The sequence below is a fragment of the Moschus berezovskii genome, chromosome 4 (assembly GCF_049115385.1).
Source record: "Moschus berezovskii isolate FMDL1 chromosome 4, NW_MosBer_1.0, whole genome shotgun sequence".
NCBI lineage: Eukaryota > Metazoa > Chordata > Mammalia > Artiodactyla > Moschidae > Moschus > Moschus berezovskii.
This window is the reverse complement of record NC_142463.1, coordinates 40572606-40594361: the sequence shown is the minus strand read 5'-3', so window position 1 is coordinate 40594361 and position 21756 is coordinate 40572606. Positions and strand designations below refer to the sequence as shown.

At 37.9% G+C, this 21756-nt stretch overlaps 1 protein-coding gene across 1 annotated transcript in view; it reads right to left on the bottom strand.

Annotated features, from left to right (window-relative positions):
- CACHD1 (cache domain containing 1) overlaps positions 1–21756 on the bottom strand; it is a 249188-nt gene that overhangs the window by 127075 nt on the left and 100357 nt on the right. Inside the window, exon 2 of the mRNA XM_055401968.2 lies at positions 19887–19949. Within this exon, the coding sequence (XP_055257943.1) occupies positions 19887–19949 (63 nt within the window). The remainder of the gene's footprint in view (positions 1–19886; positions 19950–21756) is intronic.

The following is a 21756-nucleotide window of genomic DNA, read 5'->3' as shown; positions in this document are numbered from 1 at the left end:
AACACATGTCTCTTGTAATTTAACTATGTCTTTGGGATAAGCTCTTTGTTTCTCTTCCTTTAATGCCAAGTGTATAGTAAGTCCTCAACAAATGTTTGCTGAATCCATCAACTGTCTACCACTTATCAGTGGTATGCTCAGAATCTCCCCCTTGAAGAGCTCATGATCTATAGTTTTTCCATTCATTCCCAATATCTTCAAAGTATTTTATAGCATGAGTTATTCTGACAAGGTCCCAACACTCAGGAGTTTGGGCTTCCTAAATTTTTATTTTTAGAAGAGGTAAAACAACCACAAATTTTCTTTCTGCTGCAAAGACACTTACAGTATTTAATATTTTCATACTTCTTCCAAAGTTTGATGAGTATTCTCTAATCACAGTATTTTTGCCTTTCTTTGAAAACAGATCAACCTTGAATGGTTTTTTTCCTGGAAAGCAGCATGATGTAGCATAACGGTTTGTAAATCTTTTATAAAGTGATAGGCCATTAAAAAACACACAAAACCTCATATTAAATTTCAATATATCAAACAAGTAAGTTAAATTGCTGGTCCTTACATTCTGTCACACCCCCTGCAGTACCTCCCCCATACCTTTGGAAACAAAACTTTAAAAATATATAGTAGAACATTGAATCTCAATGAATACTCAGGACTGATTTCTGATTTCCTTTAAATCAGTCCTGAGTATTCATTGAAAAGACTGATGCTGAAGCTGAAGCTCCAATACTTTGGCCACCTGATGCGAAGAACTGACTCATTAGCAAAGATCCTGATGTTGGGAAAGATTGAAGGCAGGAGGAGAAGGGAATGACAGAGGATGAGATGGTTGGATGGTATCACTGACTTGATGTACATGAGTTTGAGCAAGCTTCGGGAGTTGGTGATAGACAGAGAAGCCTGGTGTGCTGCAGTCCATGGGGTTGCAAAGAGTTGGACATGACTGAGCAACTGAACTGACTATGAGTTACAGTTTTCTCATGGAAAATGGGATAACAATACCTGCACTTTGTACAATGCCATTAAGAGGATAAAAATAAGAAAATATGCAAGGAAATATTAAGGAACTAAAGAACCACATAAACTGTCAACCACTGAATCCCCTCCCATGCTATCTTTCCAAACTGACAGACAACCATTCTATCTTATTAACAAGGCATTCAATGATTTCATAGGCAGTAGAGAAGACAATTTTTAATATAAAAGATAACCTCTTTTGGAGAGTCAGATCAAGAACAGTAAGAACTGAAGGAGATCGAGATTGATTTCCAATGAAGGAAACCTAACCACTAACCGGCTTAAACTTGCTGGGGCTCTGGTTTCAAAGAGCCATCTATTTGCTATGGTCCTTGGTTATTTGTTAGTGAAGTCGCTCAGTCATGTCCGACTCTTTGTGACCCCACGGACTGTGGCCTACTGGGCTCCTCTGTCCGTGGGATTCTCTGGGTGGTAGTACTGGAGTGGGTTGCCATTTCCTTCTCCAGGAGATCTTCCCAACCCAGGGATCGAACCCGGGTCTCCTGCATTGGAGGCAGACGCTTTACCATCTGAGCCACCAGGGAAGCTCTTTGACTCACTATAAATTCCCCATCTGGGTGGCTTCAATACACCTTAACCTTTCTTTTGCCCTCCTTCAGATTTAATGCCTTTGGTTCACTCATTCAACAAATATTTAATAAATATTATACTTACAATAAACACAGAGCCAAGAATAGATTTGGGTGAGGGGATGAACTAAACCAGGAGTCAGCTTAAACAAATCCCCTGTGGAAAGATGAGGGGAAAGGAAGGGGGCAAAGAAAGAAAGGAATCCATTCCACTTCCAGAATTCCTCTAGTCTGAACAAGTCTGAACCTTGAACATATTTCAGTAGGTAATTACAAACAAAATGAGAGCCTTCAGGGTACCACTACACTACATTACACTTGGCAAGGCAACCCCAACACAAGCCTAGATTCTGGAGATATGAATACTGCGGTACAAGAGTAACTCCAGTCATTTTGTCCCCCAGCAAATATTTACTAAATGCCTACCGAGTACTAGGCACAGAGAGCCAGAATTCAAAAGACAAGACTCCCAAGTGCTCAGCTCTTCCACATTCCCTCTTCTTCTCTACCCACTGGCCCTTTTCTGCCTGTGGTCCAGTGTACAGTTCAACAACATAATCAAACTTTTCTAGAGTGGCCAGTTTCTGAGAGTAGGAATACAGAACGAATACAAATGCAAAGCCAATGTATATCCCATATCCAGGCTCACATTTCTTATCCAGTGTGGTTTGTATTTACAGCTCCCACTAGTCCCTTCCACCGTCTTTCTGTGATTATCCCCTCTTAGAAATTCTCCTTCTGAAGTTTATAGATCTTTTCTTCTGGACCTTACCTAAAAGGATTAAAAAGTAGGCTAAGAACAGCAGTCTTCTCACTGGTGTACTCCTAAATTCATACTCTACCATCCTTTTATATTCTGAAAGCAGAACTCAAAATACTGAAAGCCCACTCTGAGTGAACCATTCAACTTTCAAACAATCTTACAAGACAGACTATTATCCCTATTTTATAGATAAATGAAAAAGTTAAATATAATGCCAAAAATCAAACAAAATAGTAAATGAGAGAGTCCTGCCTGGAGCTCAAGTCTTTCAAATCAAAAGATGAAACTCTTGTTCTCTCTTCCAAACTACAAGAGAACTGTCAAAAAAAAAAAAAAAAGGAGAAAAGTTATCTATCCTTTCTGGTCATGTACCCATAATCTCCAAGGTCCCTTCCAGCTTTAAAATTCTAAACATCATGTTAGTTGTGAAGTCACTTCAGTCGTGTCCAACTCTGTGCGACCCCATAGACGGCAGCCCACCAGGCTCCTCGGACTGATTATTTACATTTTAGCACATAAACCAACTCATTATAACTGATTCTCTATTCACAATCTCTTTGAAGAGGTATTTTATGCTTTTAGGCCACATGCAAATCATTCTGCTACTAAGTATATTTCTTTTCATATGAAAAAAGGATATAATTTTGTGTAAAATCTATTTCTTGCTTTTCAGATGGATCCTAATCTACTGCTTGAACTGATCTGAATTCTTCATGGATGAGACCTTGAGTTCATACTCAGATGAAAGAATAACTTAGAGTATTATTAGCACCTGCCCAGTATTGATTTCTTATAAAACCAATATGCATATGCTTTAGTATGTCTCAGTGATGTATTTGGTGGCATGAAACATTAAACTTCAAATCTTTCAGGTAGAATTAGTGTCAAATAACAGTTCATAAAAATAATTAATATTAATAAAAACTAGATTTGTACCATAATGTGTTTTAAATGCTCAAGTGCTTGAAATATATTTGGGGGCAGAAAAATTCTTACATTCTATACTATTCATGTATGGGGTAAGCTATATATAAACACTTGACCTGAAATTTGAGCTGTTATCAAAGAGACAAATTAGCAGTTTATGCCCAAGTTAATTACCACATAAAACAAACAAATTCAACACTCCTCATTGGAATATAACAGAATCCAGATGTTTTTCCCACAATCTCCAGAGAAGAACCCAATTTTTTGATATATAAAGGAAAAGCAAAGTGTCACCAATTCTCAAGAAAAGAAGTCAATCACAGAGATTAACTTCAGACATTTGAAGATGAATGAGCAGGCAGGATTCTAAAACAGCTTCCCTGGTAGCTCAGCCAGTAAAGAATTCACCTGCAATGCATGTGACTACAGTTTGATTCCCGGGTTGCAAAGATCCCCTGGAGAAAGGATAGACTACCCATTCCAGTATTCTTTGGCTTTCCTTGTGGCTCAGCTGGCTCAGCCTGCAATGCAGGAGACCTGGGTTCAATCCCTGGAAGATCTCCTGGAGAGGGCATGGCAACCCACTCCAGTATTTTTGCCTGGAGAATCCCCATGGACAGAGGAGCCTGGCGGACTACAGTACATGGATTCACAAAGAGTCTGACGTGAATCAGTGACTAAGCACAGCATTATAACTATCCTCAGGAATTCAAAGGAAAATTGTTCTTGCAATGAGTAGAAAGAGAAAAGTCTCAGTAGAGGAAAACAAAGTCTATTAAAAAGAAGCAAGTGGAAATCTTAGAGCTGAAAAATATACCTGAAAATTTTTTGGAGCTTGAAGATGGCTGAGTAGAGGGACCTGCATCTCCTCCAAGAAGAGCACCAAAATCACAATTAGCTGTTGAACAACCTTCCACAGGAGGATACTGGAATCTACCAAAAAACAATACCCCATGTCCAAACACAAAGGAGAGAAAGTGAAAGTTGCTCAGTCGTGTCTGACACTTTGCAACCCCATGGACTATACAGTCCATGGAATTCTCTACACCAAAATACTAGAGTGGGTAGCCTTTCCCTTCTCAGGGGATCTTCCCAACCCAGGGATCAAATCCAGGTCTCCCACATTGCAGGTGGATTCTTTCCAGCTGAGCCACAAGGGAAGCCCAAGTATACTGGAGTGGGTAGCCTATCCCTTTCTCCAGCAGATCTTCCCGACCCAGGAATCAAACTGGGGTCTCCTGCATTGCAGGTGGATTCTTCACCAACTGAATTATCAGGGAAGCACAACGAACGGAGAAGCTGCCAAGTGGGCAACCAACAAACTGGAGAACAATAATACCAAAGAAGTTCTCACACTGTTGTGAAGGTTCTGAGCCCCAGCTACCCAGCCTGGGGATGCAGCACAGGGGCTGGGTATCCCCAGAGATTCTAACTTTGAAGGCCAGCATGATTTGATTACAGGACTTGCACAGGACTGGGATAAACAGAAACTCCACTCTTGGAGAGCACAAACAAAATCGTGTTCATACCAAGACCTAGGGGAAAGGAGCAATGACCCCACAGAGACGGAACCACACCTACCTGCTAGTGTTGGAGGGCCTTTTGTGGAGGCGTGGGATGGGGTTATTTCCTGGGAGGAGCCCCGTGGTGTAAGTCTTCTTGGAAGTTGCTATTAGCCCTACAATAGAGCCTATTGGCTCTACCATAGAGATGGTTGGATAGCATCACCAACTTGATAGACAAGTTTGAGCAAGGTACAGCAGTTGTAATGGACAAGGAAGCCTGGCGTGTTGCAGTTCATTGGGTTGAAAAGAGTTGGACACAACTGAATGACTGAACTGAACTGAGAGCCTGCAGACTCCAGATTGGGTTGCCTCAGGCAAAATAATTAACAGGGAGGGAGCACAGCCCAACCAATCAGCAGACAGTTAAGTGTTTTACTGAGTGTGTGGCCTTGCCCACCAGAGCAAGATCCAGTTTTTCCCACCACCAGTCCCTCCCATCAGGAAGCTTATACAAGCCTCTTAGGCCTCATCCACCAGAGGGCAGACAGAAGAAGCAAGAAGAGCCACAATCCTGCTGCCAAGCTAGAATGAAAACTATATCACAGAAAGTTAATCAAAATGAAAAGGCGAGAGGGTTATGACCCAGATGAAGGGACAAGATAAAACCCTAGAAAACCAACTAAATGAAGTAGAAATAGGCAACCTTCCAGGAAAAGAATTCAGAATAAAGATAGTGAAGATGATCCAAGATCTCAGAAAAAGAATGGAGAAGATGCAAGAAGTATTTACCAAAGATCTAGAAGAATTAAAGAACAAACAAACAGATGAACAATACACTAGAAGGAATCAGTGGCAGAATAAGTGAAACAGAAGAACGGATAAGTGACCTGGAAGACAGAATAGTGGAAATTAATGCTACAAGACAGAATATAGAAAAGAGAATAAAAAAAAAAAAAAAGAAGAAGAAGAAGGCGGCAGCCTAAGAGACCTCTGGGACAACAATAAACATACCACCATTCACTTTATAGGAGTCCCAGAAGGAGAAGACAGATAGAAAGGACCTGAGAAAATATTTGAAGAGATAATAGCTGAAAAGTTCCCTCACATAGCAAAGGAAATAGTTGATCAAGTCCAGGAAGTACAGAATCCCAGGCAGGATAAAATCAAGGAAAACACAGTGACACACATAGTAATCAAACTGACAAAAATTGGACACAAACGAAATATTGAAAGAACAAGAGAAAAATGAAAAAATACAAGGGAATTCCCGTAAGGTTATCAGTTGATTTCTCAACAGAAACTGCAAGCCAGAAGGGAATGGCACAACATAATTAAAGTGATTAAAAGGAATAAGCTACAACCAAGAATCCTCTACCTAGAAAGACTCTCATTCAGATTTGACAGAGAAATCAAAAGCTTTACAGGTAAGCAAAAGTTAAGAGAATTCAGTCGGAGAAGGTGATGGCACCCCACTCCAGTACTTTTGCCTGGTAGGCTGCAGTCCATGGGGTCGCGAAGAGTCAGAGACGACTGAGTGACTTCACTTTCACTTTTCCCTTTCATGCACTGGAGAAGGAAATGGCAACCCACTCCAGTGTTCTTGCCTGGAGAATCCCTGGGACGGGGGAGCCTGGTGGGCTGCCGTCTATGGGGTCGCACAGAGTCAGACACGACTGAAGTGACTTAGCAGCAGCAAGAGAATTCAGTAGCACCAAATCAGCTTTACAACAAATGCAAAAGGAACTTCTCTAGGCAGGAAAAACAAAACAAGGAAGAGACCTACAAAAAATAAACCCAAAGCAATTAAGAAAATAGTAATAAGATCATACATATTGATAATTACCTTAAATGTCAATGGATTAAATACACCAACCAAAATACATAGACTGGTTGGGGGGGATGAGAACATGTACATTTATGTGTTTTCATTTACTACATCACTCTACTTAACCTCCCCACCAAATTGTATGTGATTATTTATTGTTAGGTTAATCATGTTTCCATCATGTTTCCATTATGACTTGCAATTGTCATTATCTTTTATTTTTTATTTTTTTCTGGCTACTGACTGTGAAAACTGATACACATCTTTCACTATTGTGACTATGTATTATTTGTTTAATACCATTTTATCATTGGTCAGAAAATAACAATTCTGTATCACTACCATTTAATAGAAAAACCTGTAATCTCTTTTTAAAATCCAAATGCACACACACACACACAAAAAAAAAACGGAGTTTTTTGAAAAATGCAAATGCCCAGGTATTATTTCTTTTTCCTCCAGAGCTCAGGATGTGATTCTAATGAGCAGCCATGTTTCAAAAGGACAGGGCTATATGATGATCTTTTACTTTTATCTAGTTGCTTTGCATTTTCTATTTCATATTCAGTGCTCCCATTTCATTTATTTTATGCTTTCCAATCTCCACATCTCGTTTTTGTTGTTGCTCTTTCTCAAGCCTCTGTCAAGTATAGTAGAAAAATCTTTGTGTGTGTGTGTATATAGTATGTAAATTTTGCCTAGCTAAAAATTTATGACATTTTGATTCTATTTGTTTGACTAAGTATGAACAGAAAAATAGATTTGCAATGTATATTCACTTAAAACTTTGACATAGTTTGATTTATTCTGACATATAGTATTACTGCTGACAATCTAGAAAGCTTATTGTCTTACTGATTAAAAAAATTTTTTTGAATAGGCTTGAAACTTCTAATTCAATCCCAAGAATAAAGAAATACTATATTGTAAGAAACAAAACAAATGAAGCAAACAAACCAGGAAAATAACAATGTGATACAGTATTATTAACTAAAGTACAAATTTTATTCAAATTTCACAAATATTTATGTTAGTATCCATTATTTGTTTTCATACCTTACTCAGGATTTCACATTGTATTTAGTTGCACTGAGTAGCATCAGCTGTATGCAACAAATTTTGATAAATTCTCTTCGTTTTTATTCCCTTAACAAATATTTTCCCACTTTCCTTATTATGGCTTCTTAGATACAACCACAATTTAAAAATGGATACTTCATTTCCAAAAATGTGAGGTTTTTAAAGTATCTTTGCTATTAATTTCTCATTTAATTGCTTTCTTCTCTGTAACCACCCTCAATGTTTTTTCAGTCTTCTAACTTCATTGAAGTTTTCAATAGCTAAGTCAAAGATCTCCCTTGACACAATGCACTTGAAAATATGTAGGTTATTTTAAAATATCTTTTGACATTGATCTTTAACATAATTCCACAGTGATAAGAGAATAGATTCTGTATAATCTCAAAATCTTTAGACCATGAAATTTTTGCACCTTGTTTTATGTCCTTGGATATATTCCAGTATCTCTTGGCTTACAGTCTATGAGAATTTGAATAAAATTTATATCCTACTATTGTGTAAAAACTGTATAAATCTTAATTATGTTGAATTGGTTCATAGTGCTTTTCAGGTATACTATATCCTTCTACTTTTCTGTCTATTCATTTTATCAATTTTTGAGAATCTGATATTGAAACTCCAACTAAAAATCTTAGTCTGCTAAGAAAAATTGTAATACACAGTGGAACTAAACGTAACTTTGCTTTGTATTTTCCAAGTCTTCTGTAAATGTGTTATCATGCTTTCATAATTTAAAAAAGAAAAAATACAAAAAAATTTTAAATACATCTGAAAAAGTTTAAATATACTTGGAGAGGTCAACAGTAGAATGGAAATAATATGAATGAATTCAAAAATCAATTTAAAAATTATCTAATCTGAAGGTCAGAGAGGGAAAAATTAAAATAATAATAGAAGGTGGTATCGTCTCAGGAACTTATAGTGAAATATTAAAAGATTTGGTGTATGTATAATTGGAGACCCAGAAGGAGAGCATATAATCAAGAAGAGAAACAATTTGAAGATATAATGGTCAAAAGAGTCCCCAAATTTGACGAAAGATATAAATTTACAGATTCAGACTGCTCAACAAACACCAAGCAAGATAAATATAAAGATGGCTATGTCTAGGTAGCCATAGTCAAATTACTGAAAATCGATCCTGGGTGTTCATTGGAAGGACTGATGCTGAGGCTGAAACTGCAATACTTTGGCCACCTCATGCAACGAGTTGACTCACTGGAAAAGACTCTGATGCTGGGAAAGGTTGGGGCGGGAGGAGAAGGGGACGGCCGAGAATGAGATGGCTGGATGGTATCACCGACTCTGTGGACATGAGTTTGAGTGAACTCAGGGAGTTGGTGATGGATAGGGAGGCCTGGCGTGCTGTGATTCATGGGGTCGCAGAGAGTCGGACACGACTGAGCGACTGAACTGAACTGAAAGATATAGAGAAAACTCTTAAAAGTAGCCATGGGGTGGAAGTGGGGGGACGACAATGCATACAGAGTAATAACATCTTGCACTGAGTCCTCATCAGAAACTATGGAGTCCAGGTCACATGGGACATTACTAAAGTGCGAAACAATTAAAAAAAAAACCAAACAGTCAATCTGGAATTCAATCTCAAGCAGAAACATCTTTTAAGAGAAAAAGACAAAATAGAGACATTTTCTGAGTACAAAATATCATGAAACATAAATACTAATACAATTTGTAACCAGGAAAACTGCACTATACGTCTTTAGGCTTAATATCAGTTGGTATGTTTAGAAAAAAATGAATAGTATTGGAAATGATAAATATGCGATTTTTCTTTCCTTTATTTATTAAATTCATATGACAGTTTAAAGCCAAAGCAATAGCACTTCCTTCTGTAGTTTGCAATACTTGTGGATGTAAGAATATGATGACTCTAGTATAAAGAACAGTAAAAAAATGAACCTATAAGTTTGTGACGGTTTTAGGTTATACATGAGGTGATAGATTACTAACTCTAAAAAGGCTGTAATAAATTTCTAGACCATATATTTAAAAAATGAAAAGCAATATAGCTAAAAATAAAGGAAAATTCAAAAAATATTCAGAAGTCCAAAATAAGGTAGAGAACTGAAAAAAAAGGGGGGGGCGTTGAAAACAGAAAATAGTAAAATCAGTTCAGTTCTCCAACAATCAAAATAATATTAACTGACTAAGTACTCCCCATTAAAAGACAGAAATTGTCAGAATAGCTAGAACTAAAGAAAGAAAGAAAATCTCAACTGTATTCTGTCTACAATATACACACTTTTAGCAACAGAGACACAAAATAAATACCAGTAAAAAGACACATCATGCAAAAATAGGAAGCATATAAAAGCTGGAGTACCTATGTTAATATCAGTTAAAATACACTTTAAGGAAAAAGCATTATCCGATTAAAAATGACATTTCAAAATGTCACAATTTATATAAAAAGTCACCAAGACCTAACAATCTTAAATGTCTACATGCCTAATAATCAAACTTCAGAATAGATAAGGTAAAAATACACAGAATTAAAGGGAAAAATACACAATTCCACCTCTGTAGTTGAAAATATTACCATTCCTCTAGGCAAATGATAAAACTGCTTAATCACTAAGTTGTGTCCAGCTCTTTTGCAACTCCATGGATTGTCACCTGCCAGGCTCCTCTGTCCATGGGATTTCCCAGGCAAGAATACTGAAGTGGGTTGCCATTTCCTTCTCCAGGGATTAATTCTTCCAGACCCAGGGATTAATCCTGCATCTCCTGTGTCTTCCTGACCCAGAGGTCAAACCCATGTAATGATAAAATTATACAAATAAAAAATCAGCCATAAAATAAATGATCTATCAACCAGCTTGAAAGTGAAAGTTAGTCGCTCAGTCATGTCCACTCTGTGATCCCATGGACTGAAGCCTGCTTGGCTCCTCTGTCCACGGAATTCTCCAGGCAAGAATACTGGAATGGGTTGCCATTTCCTTCTCCAGGGGATCTTCCCTACCCAAGGATAGAACCCATACCTCTGGCATTGCAGGCAAATTCTTTACAAACTGGGCCACTAAGGAAGCCCCACAACCAGCTTAACCTAATGGCTATATAAAGAATACAACAACCAACAACTGGAGAATATACATTCTTTTGAAATTTACATGGTACATTCACCCAAGATAGATCCTTTATACTAGGTCACAAAACCAAAGTTATGATAAATTAAGATAGAAATCATACAGAATCTGTTCCTTGACCACAACGAAATTAAATTAGAAATCAGTAATAAGATTGTTACCAAGACGACCCCAAATGTTTTGAAAGTGGACAACATACCTCAGAGTAATCCATGGGTCAAAGAAGAAATCACAAGAAAAATCAGGATATATTTTAAAACTGAATGACAGTAAAAATATATCATGTTCAATTTTGTGGGGGTCTAACTGAAGTAGTGCTTAGAGGAAATTTTATAGCTTTGAATTCTATTTGACAAAACGAAAAGTATATAAAAAAAAACTAAGGTTACAATTTAAGAAGAAGGAAAAAAATTAAACAATAAGGAAGGAAATAGCAAAGAGTATAAATCCACGAAACATAAAACAAAAAAAGCTCAGCTGAACTTTTAAAAAATTATTACTAATGTGCTCTCATTCAATATCTCATTCTCTGCCATCTAGTTTAACCATTTTATTGATTTAAAAAAAAAAAATCAGTATTTTATTTTGTTGATCATTTTCTATTGTTCTAGCCAACAGAAATTAAGAGGGTAATAAAAACATAAATACCTTTATGCCAATAACAACTTAGATGAAAGCGAGAAATTTCTTGACAGGAAAAAAAAAAAAAAATCAACTCACCAAAACTGACGAAAATGAGAGAAACTCTGAAGAAGGAAAAAAAAAAAAAAGTCCAACCCTAGAAACCCCCCAAACCTAGAGATATTTAAGAATCTGGATGATCAAAAACTAACTCCAGGTCCAGATGGTGCTCTGGTGAATTCTACCTAACATCAAAGGAAAGAATAACACCAAACCTACACTCTTTGAAAAGTTAACAGAGGTGGAATTTCCAAGTTAGTTTTATAAATCCAGGACTCTATAAATCAAAAAGTGATAAGTGATAAAAGAAAAACTAAAAGAAAATGAGGAGTTTGGGGAGCAGTGTGGGCTGCAGTATAAATACATTGGTCAGCTCTTTTGGAAGGAGACACTTGAGAAAGGACTTGAAGGAAGCGAGGGCCAATGGGGATTACATGTTGGAACAGAACCGGTGCAAAGGCCCTAAGTCAGGGATGTGCCAAGAAACAGCAAGGAGGCAAGTGCCTCAAAGGGGAAGAAAGAAATGGGACAGTAGTTGGAGAGGGAGGTGGAATCAAGAGAAGGGGTTTTTGCATGTGTGTTTAAGATAGAATAGCATGCTGGTATTTTAATGGATATGATCCTGGGGTTCCCTGGTGGCTTAGTGGTAAATAATCTGCCTGCAATGCAACAGACCTGGGTTCCATCCCTGGGTCGGGCAGATCCCCTGGAGGAGGCCATGGCAACCCACTCCAGTGTTCTTGCCAGGAAAATCCCACGGACAGAGGAGCCTGGTGGGCTATGGTCCATGAGGTCACTAAGAGTCGGGCATGACTGAAGTTATTGAGCACACATGTATGTGATCCTGAAGAACTAATACCATAGAAGAGACAGGCAGACTGTTAAATGAATACCCTTGGTCCAAAGTCAGGTACATCTCCTCTGTAAGTATGCAGTTCTCCTAACAATTTGCGCATTTCAAAAGAATTCTGAGGTCTTCTAAGATCAGCTGCTGCCAAAAATCAATAGTTTATGAAATACTGCAATAATTATGAAAATGTTTGCCATATCATTAAAAACAAATTGTTAACATAAATAATTACTCAAGCACTTGAGAAAAAGTTAGAGCAAACTCTTCAAACATATCCAAAGTAGTATTTTTAAGTGATTCAATCAAGTGGCCCAAGAAGCTTTTCCTCCTTTTGTTTTTTTCTTCACTGCTTTGTGTCTTATGGAGCACATTTTGCTATCTTACAGAGCATTTGATAGAAAATTTATTTTTCTTGATGCAGGTTCAGTTTGATATAACGCCCTTAGGTGTTCACACAACTTCATTTCTTAAAGTATTCAAAAATGAAGTCAGTGGGAGGTGATCCACATGAGAATGTGTGCCTGGGATTTTTATTTTCCTGAGGCTGTTGCTATAGCTTTTTGGCAGCAAAACTACATAATGAACTAATTAAAAATTTAAAACACATTGTTAGGCAATTTAGAACCACACTCAGAAGGTTAATTTAAAAGAAATAATGAGAAAAAGCAAAGAAAAGTCTATATACCAAAGAGAGTTTTGTGGTAAGAGTCAAGAATCACAAAATGGTTTTTATTAGTTTTAATTATTTTGCTCCCCTAACCAGAAAGATATTAACAGGTCGGCTTCACTGCCAAATTACATAGTATGCACAAGTCAGATCCAACTCTCAATAAGATCTGATAGTAAAGAGAGAGAGCAAGAACCCATGGGGCTCCAGTTTTCATTACCCCAAAGGAGAAATGATGGATAGAAAATGCAAGTCAGTATTCCAGATACTATGAAACATATGAAAGCAGGCACAGCAAAGTGGTTCCTTTCCAACTAAAGATTGTGAGCTATAATTAAGAGGACATAGGTCAATAATCTACTTCAAATAACTAATCTGTTTTTGGCTCACTAAACCAGTCCTAGAAACAGTTGAACTGTTATAATTGTTAAGAGCTGTTACAATTTTTAAGAGGCTGAAACTGAAAGCATTAAGTCGCTCAGCGATGTCTGACTCTCTTGTGACCCCATGGACTATAGCCCACCAGGCTCCTCTGTCCATGGAATTCTCCAGACAAGAATACTGGAGTGGGTAGCCATTCCTTTCTCCGGGGGATCTTTCCAACTCAGGGATTGAACTCGGGTCTCCTACACTGCTGGAGATGGCAGATTCTTTACCATTTGAGCCACCAGGTTAGTGTCTTAAATAAAAGTGGAAACTACCTTAGGACCACAAAGCCCCCAAACAAAGACTCAGTGGTCCTAAGATAGTAAGGAGAGAAGAAATCTGGAAACTAAGCCAGAGCCAGAACCTGCTTTTATCCTGAGAATTATACATAATCTGGAGACCTGGAACTTCCAGTCTGATGATCACATGGGGCATTGGACACATAAGAGACAAAACCTCAGGGCTTGGCCAAGTGGAGAATTATGATAGGAGACAGTGCATAAAACTATAACCCAAAGAGCTCTATGCTCTCAGCACAACGAGGGAACACAGAGGGATGGCTAGAAAATTACTGATAGAAAGATTCTAGAGATACCTGGAAATTTCAGAACACACTTTTAAATAAATAAATAGATCAAAGAAGAAGTGATAAAATAGGAATACACTTAAATAAAAATAATATATATCATAGGTGGCCACAATATACAATTATCAAATATGCAATACTTTTCTGAAGGTCATTGTAGGAGGACAAATAAAAGAAATTATATACATAGAAAACTCAAAGGAATCTATAGATAAGTCATTAGAACTTATATGATAGCTTAAAAAAAATTAGACATAAAATATATGCACGGAACAGAACAGCAACAGTTAGAAAAAAATACAATTTTCAAAGGTACACTGATAACCTAAGCAAACAAACAAAAAAATCTAGAAATAAATCCCACATGCATGGATATTTGTCCTTTGTTAACAAAATTATAAAACTATGCTAAGAGACACTGTACTGACCAAATCATATTAGTAAGATATTCTCTCCAAACTGCTCTATAGATTTATGGCAATGCCAATACTGTTTCTAAAATTCACATGTAAGAGCAAATGATCTAAAATTCTAAGAAACATGACTTTAGCCATCTAGATATGTGGTACTGGCACAATTATAGATAAGTACTCTAAAGGAAACCAAATCAAACTCACACATACATGGAAATTTGACTAATGACTGAAAACAAATAGAAAAAAAAAAAGAGAGACAATTGCTCAACAGATAGTGTAAGAACGCTTGGCAATACACATGGGGCAGTGGGGAAAAAATTGAATACCTGCTTCACATACAACATCAAAAGCAATTCCAGGTGGCTGAAAGTCTTAAAGGAGAAAGACAAAAATTTTAGAAGACAAGATAGGAGAACATCTTTATGTCTTTGGGGTAGAATTTAACAATACCCCAATAACTGGAGACCAAAAAGAAAAAAAAAATTGACTTAAAAAACTATTAACATTAAAACTTCATTTCTTAATTGTAAGAATTGAATATCATAATCCTATGTAAGATAGCGTAAAGAAAGTGAAAATAAAAGCCACACATTGGGAGAACATTTATATTTTTGAAACAGAAATCTTCAAGGAAATCTAATATGGTAATTACTGGCCATATGTGACTATTTAACTTTTAAAATTTAATTACTCAGTAGTTATTGCTACATTTCAAGTGCTCAGCAGCCACAAGTGTTAGTGACTGCTTGACTAGCACCAGTATGAAACATCTCCATCACCAAAGAAGTCTCTTTTTAATAGAGCTGATCTAGAACAAGTGTGGAATATTTAAACTTCTAAAATAAACAGACAACTCAATTGTTAAAATGGACAAAAGACATTAGCAGACATTCAACACGATAATAAACACACAAAAAAATGAACCATAAACATGGTAAACAGTCATTTTAACCTCATTAGTAATCAGAGTAAAACAAATTAAACTCATTAGATAAAATCTCAACATTCCAAACTGGCAAAAGATTAAAACTCAATAATACCCAGTACTGAAGATGGTATAGAGCAGCACATTTCCAGTACACTGTCTGTAGAAAGGTAACCCATGGTAACCACTGTGGAAGCAGTTTTGCATTATCCAATCACATTGAACACTCTGGTACCCAGCAATTCTACTTTAGAGAAGGAATTCTCCACCCGAGCCAGGGAGACCCCTGACCCAGGGTACTTGGAAGAGCATTTAATTGGCAGAGGTCAGGGATAATAATGTTCCTGCAACTCAAAGAATTATTCCACTTAAATTTTGCACCAGGAGATACGACTAACAACAATAAAAATCAACACTAGACACAATCCAAACATCATCAAAAGAAAAACAGATATATAAACTGCATTTAATGGAATGCTTATGATTGAAAATAAATGCTCCTTAGTAACACATCAACAGAGGTGATTTTAAGGAATATAATGCTCAGTAAAGTAGCAAGATATGTGAACATAATACACTTGAGATGTATATAAAGAACAAAAACAATCACATAATGAATTTAGGGACATATATATATATATATATATATATATTTCAAACACACGCAAGCAAAGGTATGGCTAACAAAAAATCAGGACAGAATTATCCTTGGGCGAGAAAGGGAGATGCCACCTGGGAGATGCTACATGGGTGCTTTCTAAAGTACCGGTAATGCTGAGATGTTCATTTTAATCCAGTATTTCTGTATTCTACTCATACATGTTTTATTTACTCTACATGTTTGATATATTTCACAATTTTTAAAAGTCAGCTCAATTACTTAACAACTAGGCTCCTTGACCTTCCGAACTTGGTTCAGTTCAGTTCAGTCGCTCAATCGTGTCTGACTCTGCGACCCCATGAATCACAGCACGCCAGGCTAAACTTCACCTACCTTACAGAGTTATTCTATAGTTTCAAGGAGATAATATGTATGAAAGTGTGAGCCACCATTATGGGGGACAGAATAGGAAACACAGAGGCAAGCATTTCCCTAAAGATTTCATCCTGGGTACTGTCCAGGATCAAAGGGCCCTGAGTTCCTGCTGCTGCTGCTGCTAAGTCGCTTCAGTCGTGTCCGACTCTATGCGAGCCCATAGACGGCAGCCCACCAGGCTCCCCCGTCCCTGGGATTCTCCAGGCAAGAACACTGGAGTGGATTGCCATTTCCTTCTCCAATGCATGAAAGTGAAAAGTGAAAGTGAAGTTGCTCAGTCATGTCTGACTCTTTGCGACCCCATGGACTGCAGCCCACCAGGCTCCTCCGCCCATGGGATTTTCCAGGCAAGAGTACTGAAGTGGGGTGCCATTGCCTTCTCCACCTGAGTTCCTGCTGCTGCTGCTGCTAAGTCACTTCAGTCATGTCCGACTCTGTGTGACCCCATAGACGGAAGTCTACCAGGCTTCCCCGTCCCTGGGATTCTCCAGGCAAGAACACTGGAGTGGGTTGCCATTTCCTTCTCCAATGTGTGAAAGTGAAAGTGAAGTCGCTCAGTCGTGTCCGACCCTTAGCGACCCCACGGACTGCAGCCTACCAGGCTCCTCCATCCATGGGATTTTCTAGGCAAGAGTACTGGAGTGGCTTGCCATTGCCTTCTCCGACCTGAGTTCCTAGGCAGTTATTAATCAAGTCAAGTAGATGTCAGGAATTCTCTGTTCTCTCAATTTAGAATGAGGATAACTAGTCTAATTCAAGCCACAAGAGAATCATAATATTGAAGGCAGAGCAGATACTCACTGAAAGTGTCTGGAAACTTTTCTTTGTCATGACAGAAAAAATTATTCAGGACCTGGGTATTTTCAGTTTTAGGCTAAATGATAATGACATGATAATTATCTCCAAATATTGGATGTGAAAGTGGCGTAAGATCTATTTTTTCCAAGTTTCTTCTAGAGAGACTGGAGAGATTAAGTTATAAAATACATTCCTGGTCAATATTTAAGAAATAAATTTTGACAATAAAAGGGAGGAGACAGAAATGATGAGGTGATGACTCTCCTTCATCTGTCTTCTTACTAAAGATAGTTTAGCAAAGTCTTCTGTTTTGTAGGCTTCCTGGTGGTCCATGGGGTTGCACAGAGTTGGACACAACTGAAGCGACTTAGCATGCATGTATTGGAGAAGGAAATGGCAACCCACTTCAGTATTCTTGCCTGGAGAAACCCATGGACAGAGGAGCCTGGTGGGTTGCCGTCTGTGGCGTCGCACAGAGTCAGACACGACTGATGTGACTTAGCAGCAGCAGCAGCTGGTGGCTCAGGTAGTAAAGAATCTGCCTGCAGTGCAGGAGACTCAGGTTTGATCCCTGGGTTGGGAAGATCCCCTGGAGAAGGGAATGGCAACCCACTCCAGTATTCTTCCCTGGAGAATTCCATGGCTACAGTCCATGGGATCACAAAGAGCAAGACACAACTGAGCAACTAACACTTTCTGTTTTGTAAGAAAATACAGATTTTAAAATAAACTCTGTTAAAATAAAAATATAGATGGTATAACTTAGTGTCAAACTTATTCTGAAAACCAGCTCTCTTACTTAGTAGTCATGAGACTGTGGCCAACTTATTCTATTTTTGGAGTTTTGTCTACCTTATCTAAAATAACAACAGCATCCTTCCTTCAGGGTTATATGGAAAAACCAATGTGATAATATATGGAAATCACTGTACTTCTATAAGTGCACTAAATGCACTGCTAATAATTTTTGAAAATTATTATAGAAGATTTCCAAACTTGTTCACAGCTAGATTTTAAAAAGTAAGGACATCACTCCAAGAAAATGAAACAACTTTCATGTTTAAAAACAGCTAAAGAGGGACTTCATTCGTGGTACAGTGGTTCAGAGTCCACACTTCCAATGCTGGGGGCACAGGTTCCATCCTTGGTCCAGGAATTAAGATCCCAAGTGCCCTGTGGCATCCCCTTTGGCCAAGAAAAAACATCTAAAAGAAGAACTTATATCTGTAAAGAAAGGCAACAAAACTGATATCCCTGGATCAGTTTCTTTAAGACGTTATCAAATGGCTTTTAGTCTCCCAATAAGTCTCCTTGAACATGCTTTGTGTAGAAACCTTCCCCTATAAAAACCCTTTTCATGAAAAACCCTTTCAAAAGCACTTTCCAGTTTGCCAGAATAAAAATAAGACAGAATTATGAAGGTAAGATTTGATACAACAAACCACATTCCCTACAATTTCAGGTCATTAGCTTTTTAAATTATCTAAATCTAAGAAAAGGGGTACATGTTTAATGTCTCATGTTGTCTAAATTAAACCTGCAGAAACCAATAAACATCTTAAATGTCTATAAACAGGAGATGCTGAACTTCAAGATGAAACCACAGTAATTTATTATAAATAAATAAATATCCTATAAATAACTTAACTTTAATGACACTTGAAAACTTTGTCCTGAGTAGCACTTTTGAAGTTCTGATCGCGTCAACATGAATAAGATAAAGGCAGCAATTCAGGGAGTTTAAATTATTTTGTATTTTCCTATAGCTATTTTTTTATTCTGTGGAAACACTCTGTTATACTCTGGTTTTCAGCTTGGTCCTGTTTTTTACTTAAGTTTCCAATCTAGCTTCAAATTACTAGTTGGCAGTCAAATGGTATAATGAGGTTGGTGGATTAGCTGAAATTAAAACCCAGAATCCTCTTTACCACCCTTTTTTGTCAAGCACAGATCAATTATTTATGACCAAGTTCACCAACACTATGTTTTAGTTTAGGAAGCAGTCCATTTGAAGCCAGCTATAAATAAAGTGAATAGAATATGGCCTTAGAACTTTTTGACCCCACAGAGCGTTGAGAAGATGGGAGAAAAGCAGCAATGGAAGAAAACAAGAAGAGGGAAGAAAAATAAAAGAACAAAAGAAGCCAACATTCACTGAGCTGCTTCTACATCAGGCCATCCACCTAACGTATTTCACTTATTCTCAGTTAACTGGACATTACTTTGTTTAATTCTCACAACCCCATCAAGCAGATATATCTCCATCTATTTTAAGGTTAAGAAACTGTAGCTCAAAAGGCTAAATTTCTTCCTGAGAGTCATGAAATAAGTAGAAAAGCCAGAATTTGACCTGGGGTTTGTCTGATTCCAAAGCCTGAGCACTTTTTCCTATAGCAGATGAAATAATTTCTAATATTTTAAAATCTGAGTTTTGGAATTTCCAAAAACATAACAAGGAACTAAATAGTATTTTCAATGTATAGCATGAACAGCAGAAACCCATCCTATAACCATTATTCCAATTGCTTATAAGAACCTAAGTGGGAGGTTGTCACCATTTGCTTAAGCTGTGTATGAAATCATATATAAAGAGCAACAGACAACCTCACATTGAGACTGGAAAGAGTCGTGAAGACAAAAGCAATCCAAAGACAGAGAATGCCAAGTGCGCCATCACCTCTTACCTGCTGCACTTCACTTTCTCCGTTCGAAATTTTCTCAGTGTAAACAAAGGAGTTGAATATTCGCTGCAAGGAAAAGAAAATGAACAAACATTAGATTTTCTAAATAAGGCAACCATTTTCTATATGAATGTGTGTGTGTGAATAATCTGTTTACAGCACAAAGAGAATCAAGCAGAAAAAATTTAATTAAAATAGTTACTTTACACAGAGAAATCCAAATATCAGCCAGAGTCAATCACACTGATGGAAGCAATACCCAGGCACTTCTGTAGTGAAATAAACCAGATGTTACGCTATATTTTTCATTTTCAAAAATACATTTAATTATAGATTTCCGGAGCCCATGCCATTTTATCCAACTGGTATAATCTGACAAACTGTGTTTCTCATTTAAGCCCTGCAACTCCCTGAATGCAGTAATTGTTTACAGACACTACAATCTAATGTAATAAAACTTTTTAAAAAGGATTTTTTCCATATTCTCTCATGTCCCTATCCAACTGGTACCTACCCAATATTATCTATCACCTTCATTACCCAAGCACCCCTTTGAAAAAGTAATATAATAGGGCTTGCCAAATATGTGTGGCCTAAGAGAGGATCCAGTCCTTACATGCCAGGAAATACGACAACCATGCCAAGACATCAGTCCAAGCTGTGGCACACAAGCACACACATTCTTCCCCTGGTCACTGCCTCGTTGATACCCACTCCTGCAGCCACTGCTGGCATTTACATCTTGCAGACTTACGACTCTACCGAGCCCCACATTTACTGACCAATCGCAAGTAACTGAACTATAACCAACTAAAAAAGAGAAAAAAAAAAATAGAGAACCCAAGAGATGTATTTGTTAGGGTCTGGGGGGAATAAAAAAGTACATCAGCCTCATCATTTATCCTAAAACTTTAAAGATACCTCTAGAACTCTCCAGATGAGTAGCAGTCAGATCTGGAGATGTCAGCCAAAATTTCCCTTTTTCCTTTCTATCCCACTGCCAAGGGTTTGTCAGCGTCCGGGACAGCTTCCCAGACAGCGTCACACACCTGCATGGTTGTGGTGAGGAAGGCAAGTGCCAAGTTCATCAAGTGCTGTGCAAATGAAGGAAGATCAAGGTGCTGGGGCCTGGGGAGGAGTGAAATAGGGTTTGCTGCTGGGGGAAGGGAAGCAGTTTGGAAGCGTTGAGATGGAATGGGATGGAATTACAGTCTGGAAAATTCTAATTATGAATGTCATAATTTTCAATGCGCCATTTATTCATTCATATTTATTGTCTTTTTTCCCCCTAAAAACAACTCTGCTGATAGGAAAGCAGGTTACATCTATTTAGGACTCATAAAACACCTCCTTGACAAGAACCATTACTATCTCCTAATATAGGTGAGGATATGGACACATTTATAGAGTGCCTACTGGTGTGCTGTGATTCATGGGGTCGCGGAGAGTCGGACACGACTGAGCGACTGAACTGACTGACTGAATGCAATGTACATTGTACCTCATGTGCGTATCTTATGTAATAATTCCTGCAGCTCCAAAGACAAAAAAAAAAAACTAAGACCCTGGGAAATTAAATAACCTTCCCAAAGTCACTCTTCATGGCTGGAATTTGAACCCAGGCCACCCCCCCACCAAAAAAAATAATAATGTTGCTATTCACCCTAGTGTCTCATGAGCAACTTACTTGTTACATGGTATCTTCAGTTCAGTTCAATTCAGTCGCTCAGTCGTGTCCGACTCTCCGCGACCCCATGAATCACAGCACGCCAGGCCTCCCTGTCCATCACCAACTCCCGGAGTTCACTCAAACTCATGTCCACAGAGTCGGTGATGCCATCCAGCCATCTCATTCTCCGTCGTCCCCTTCTCC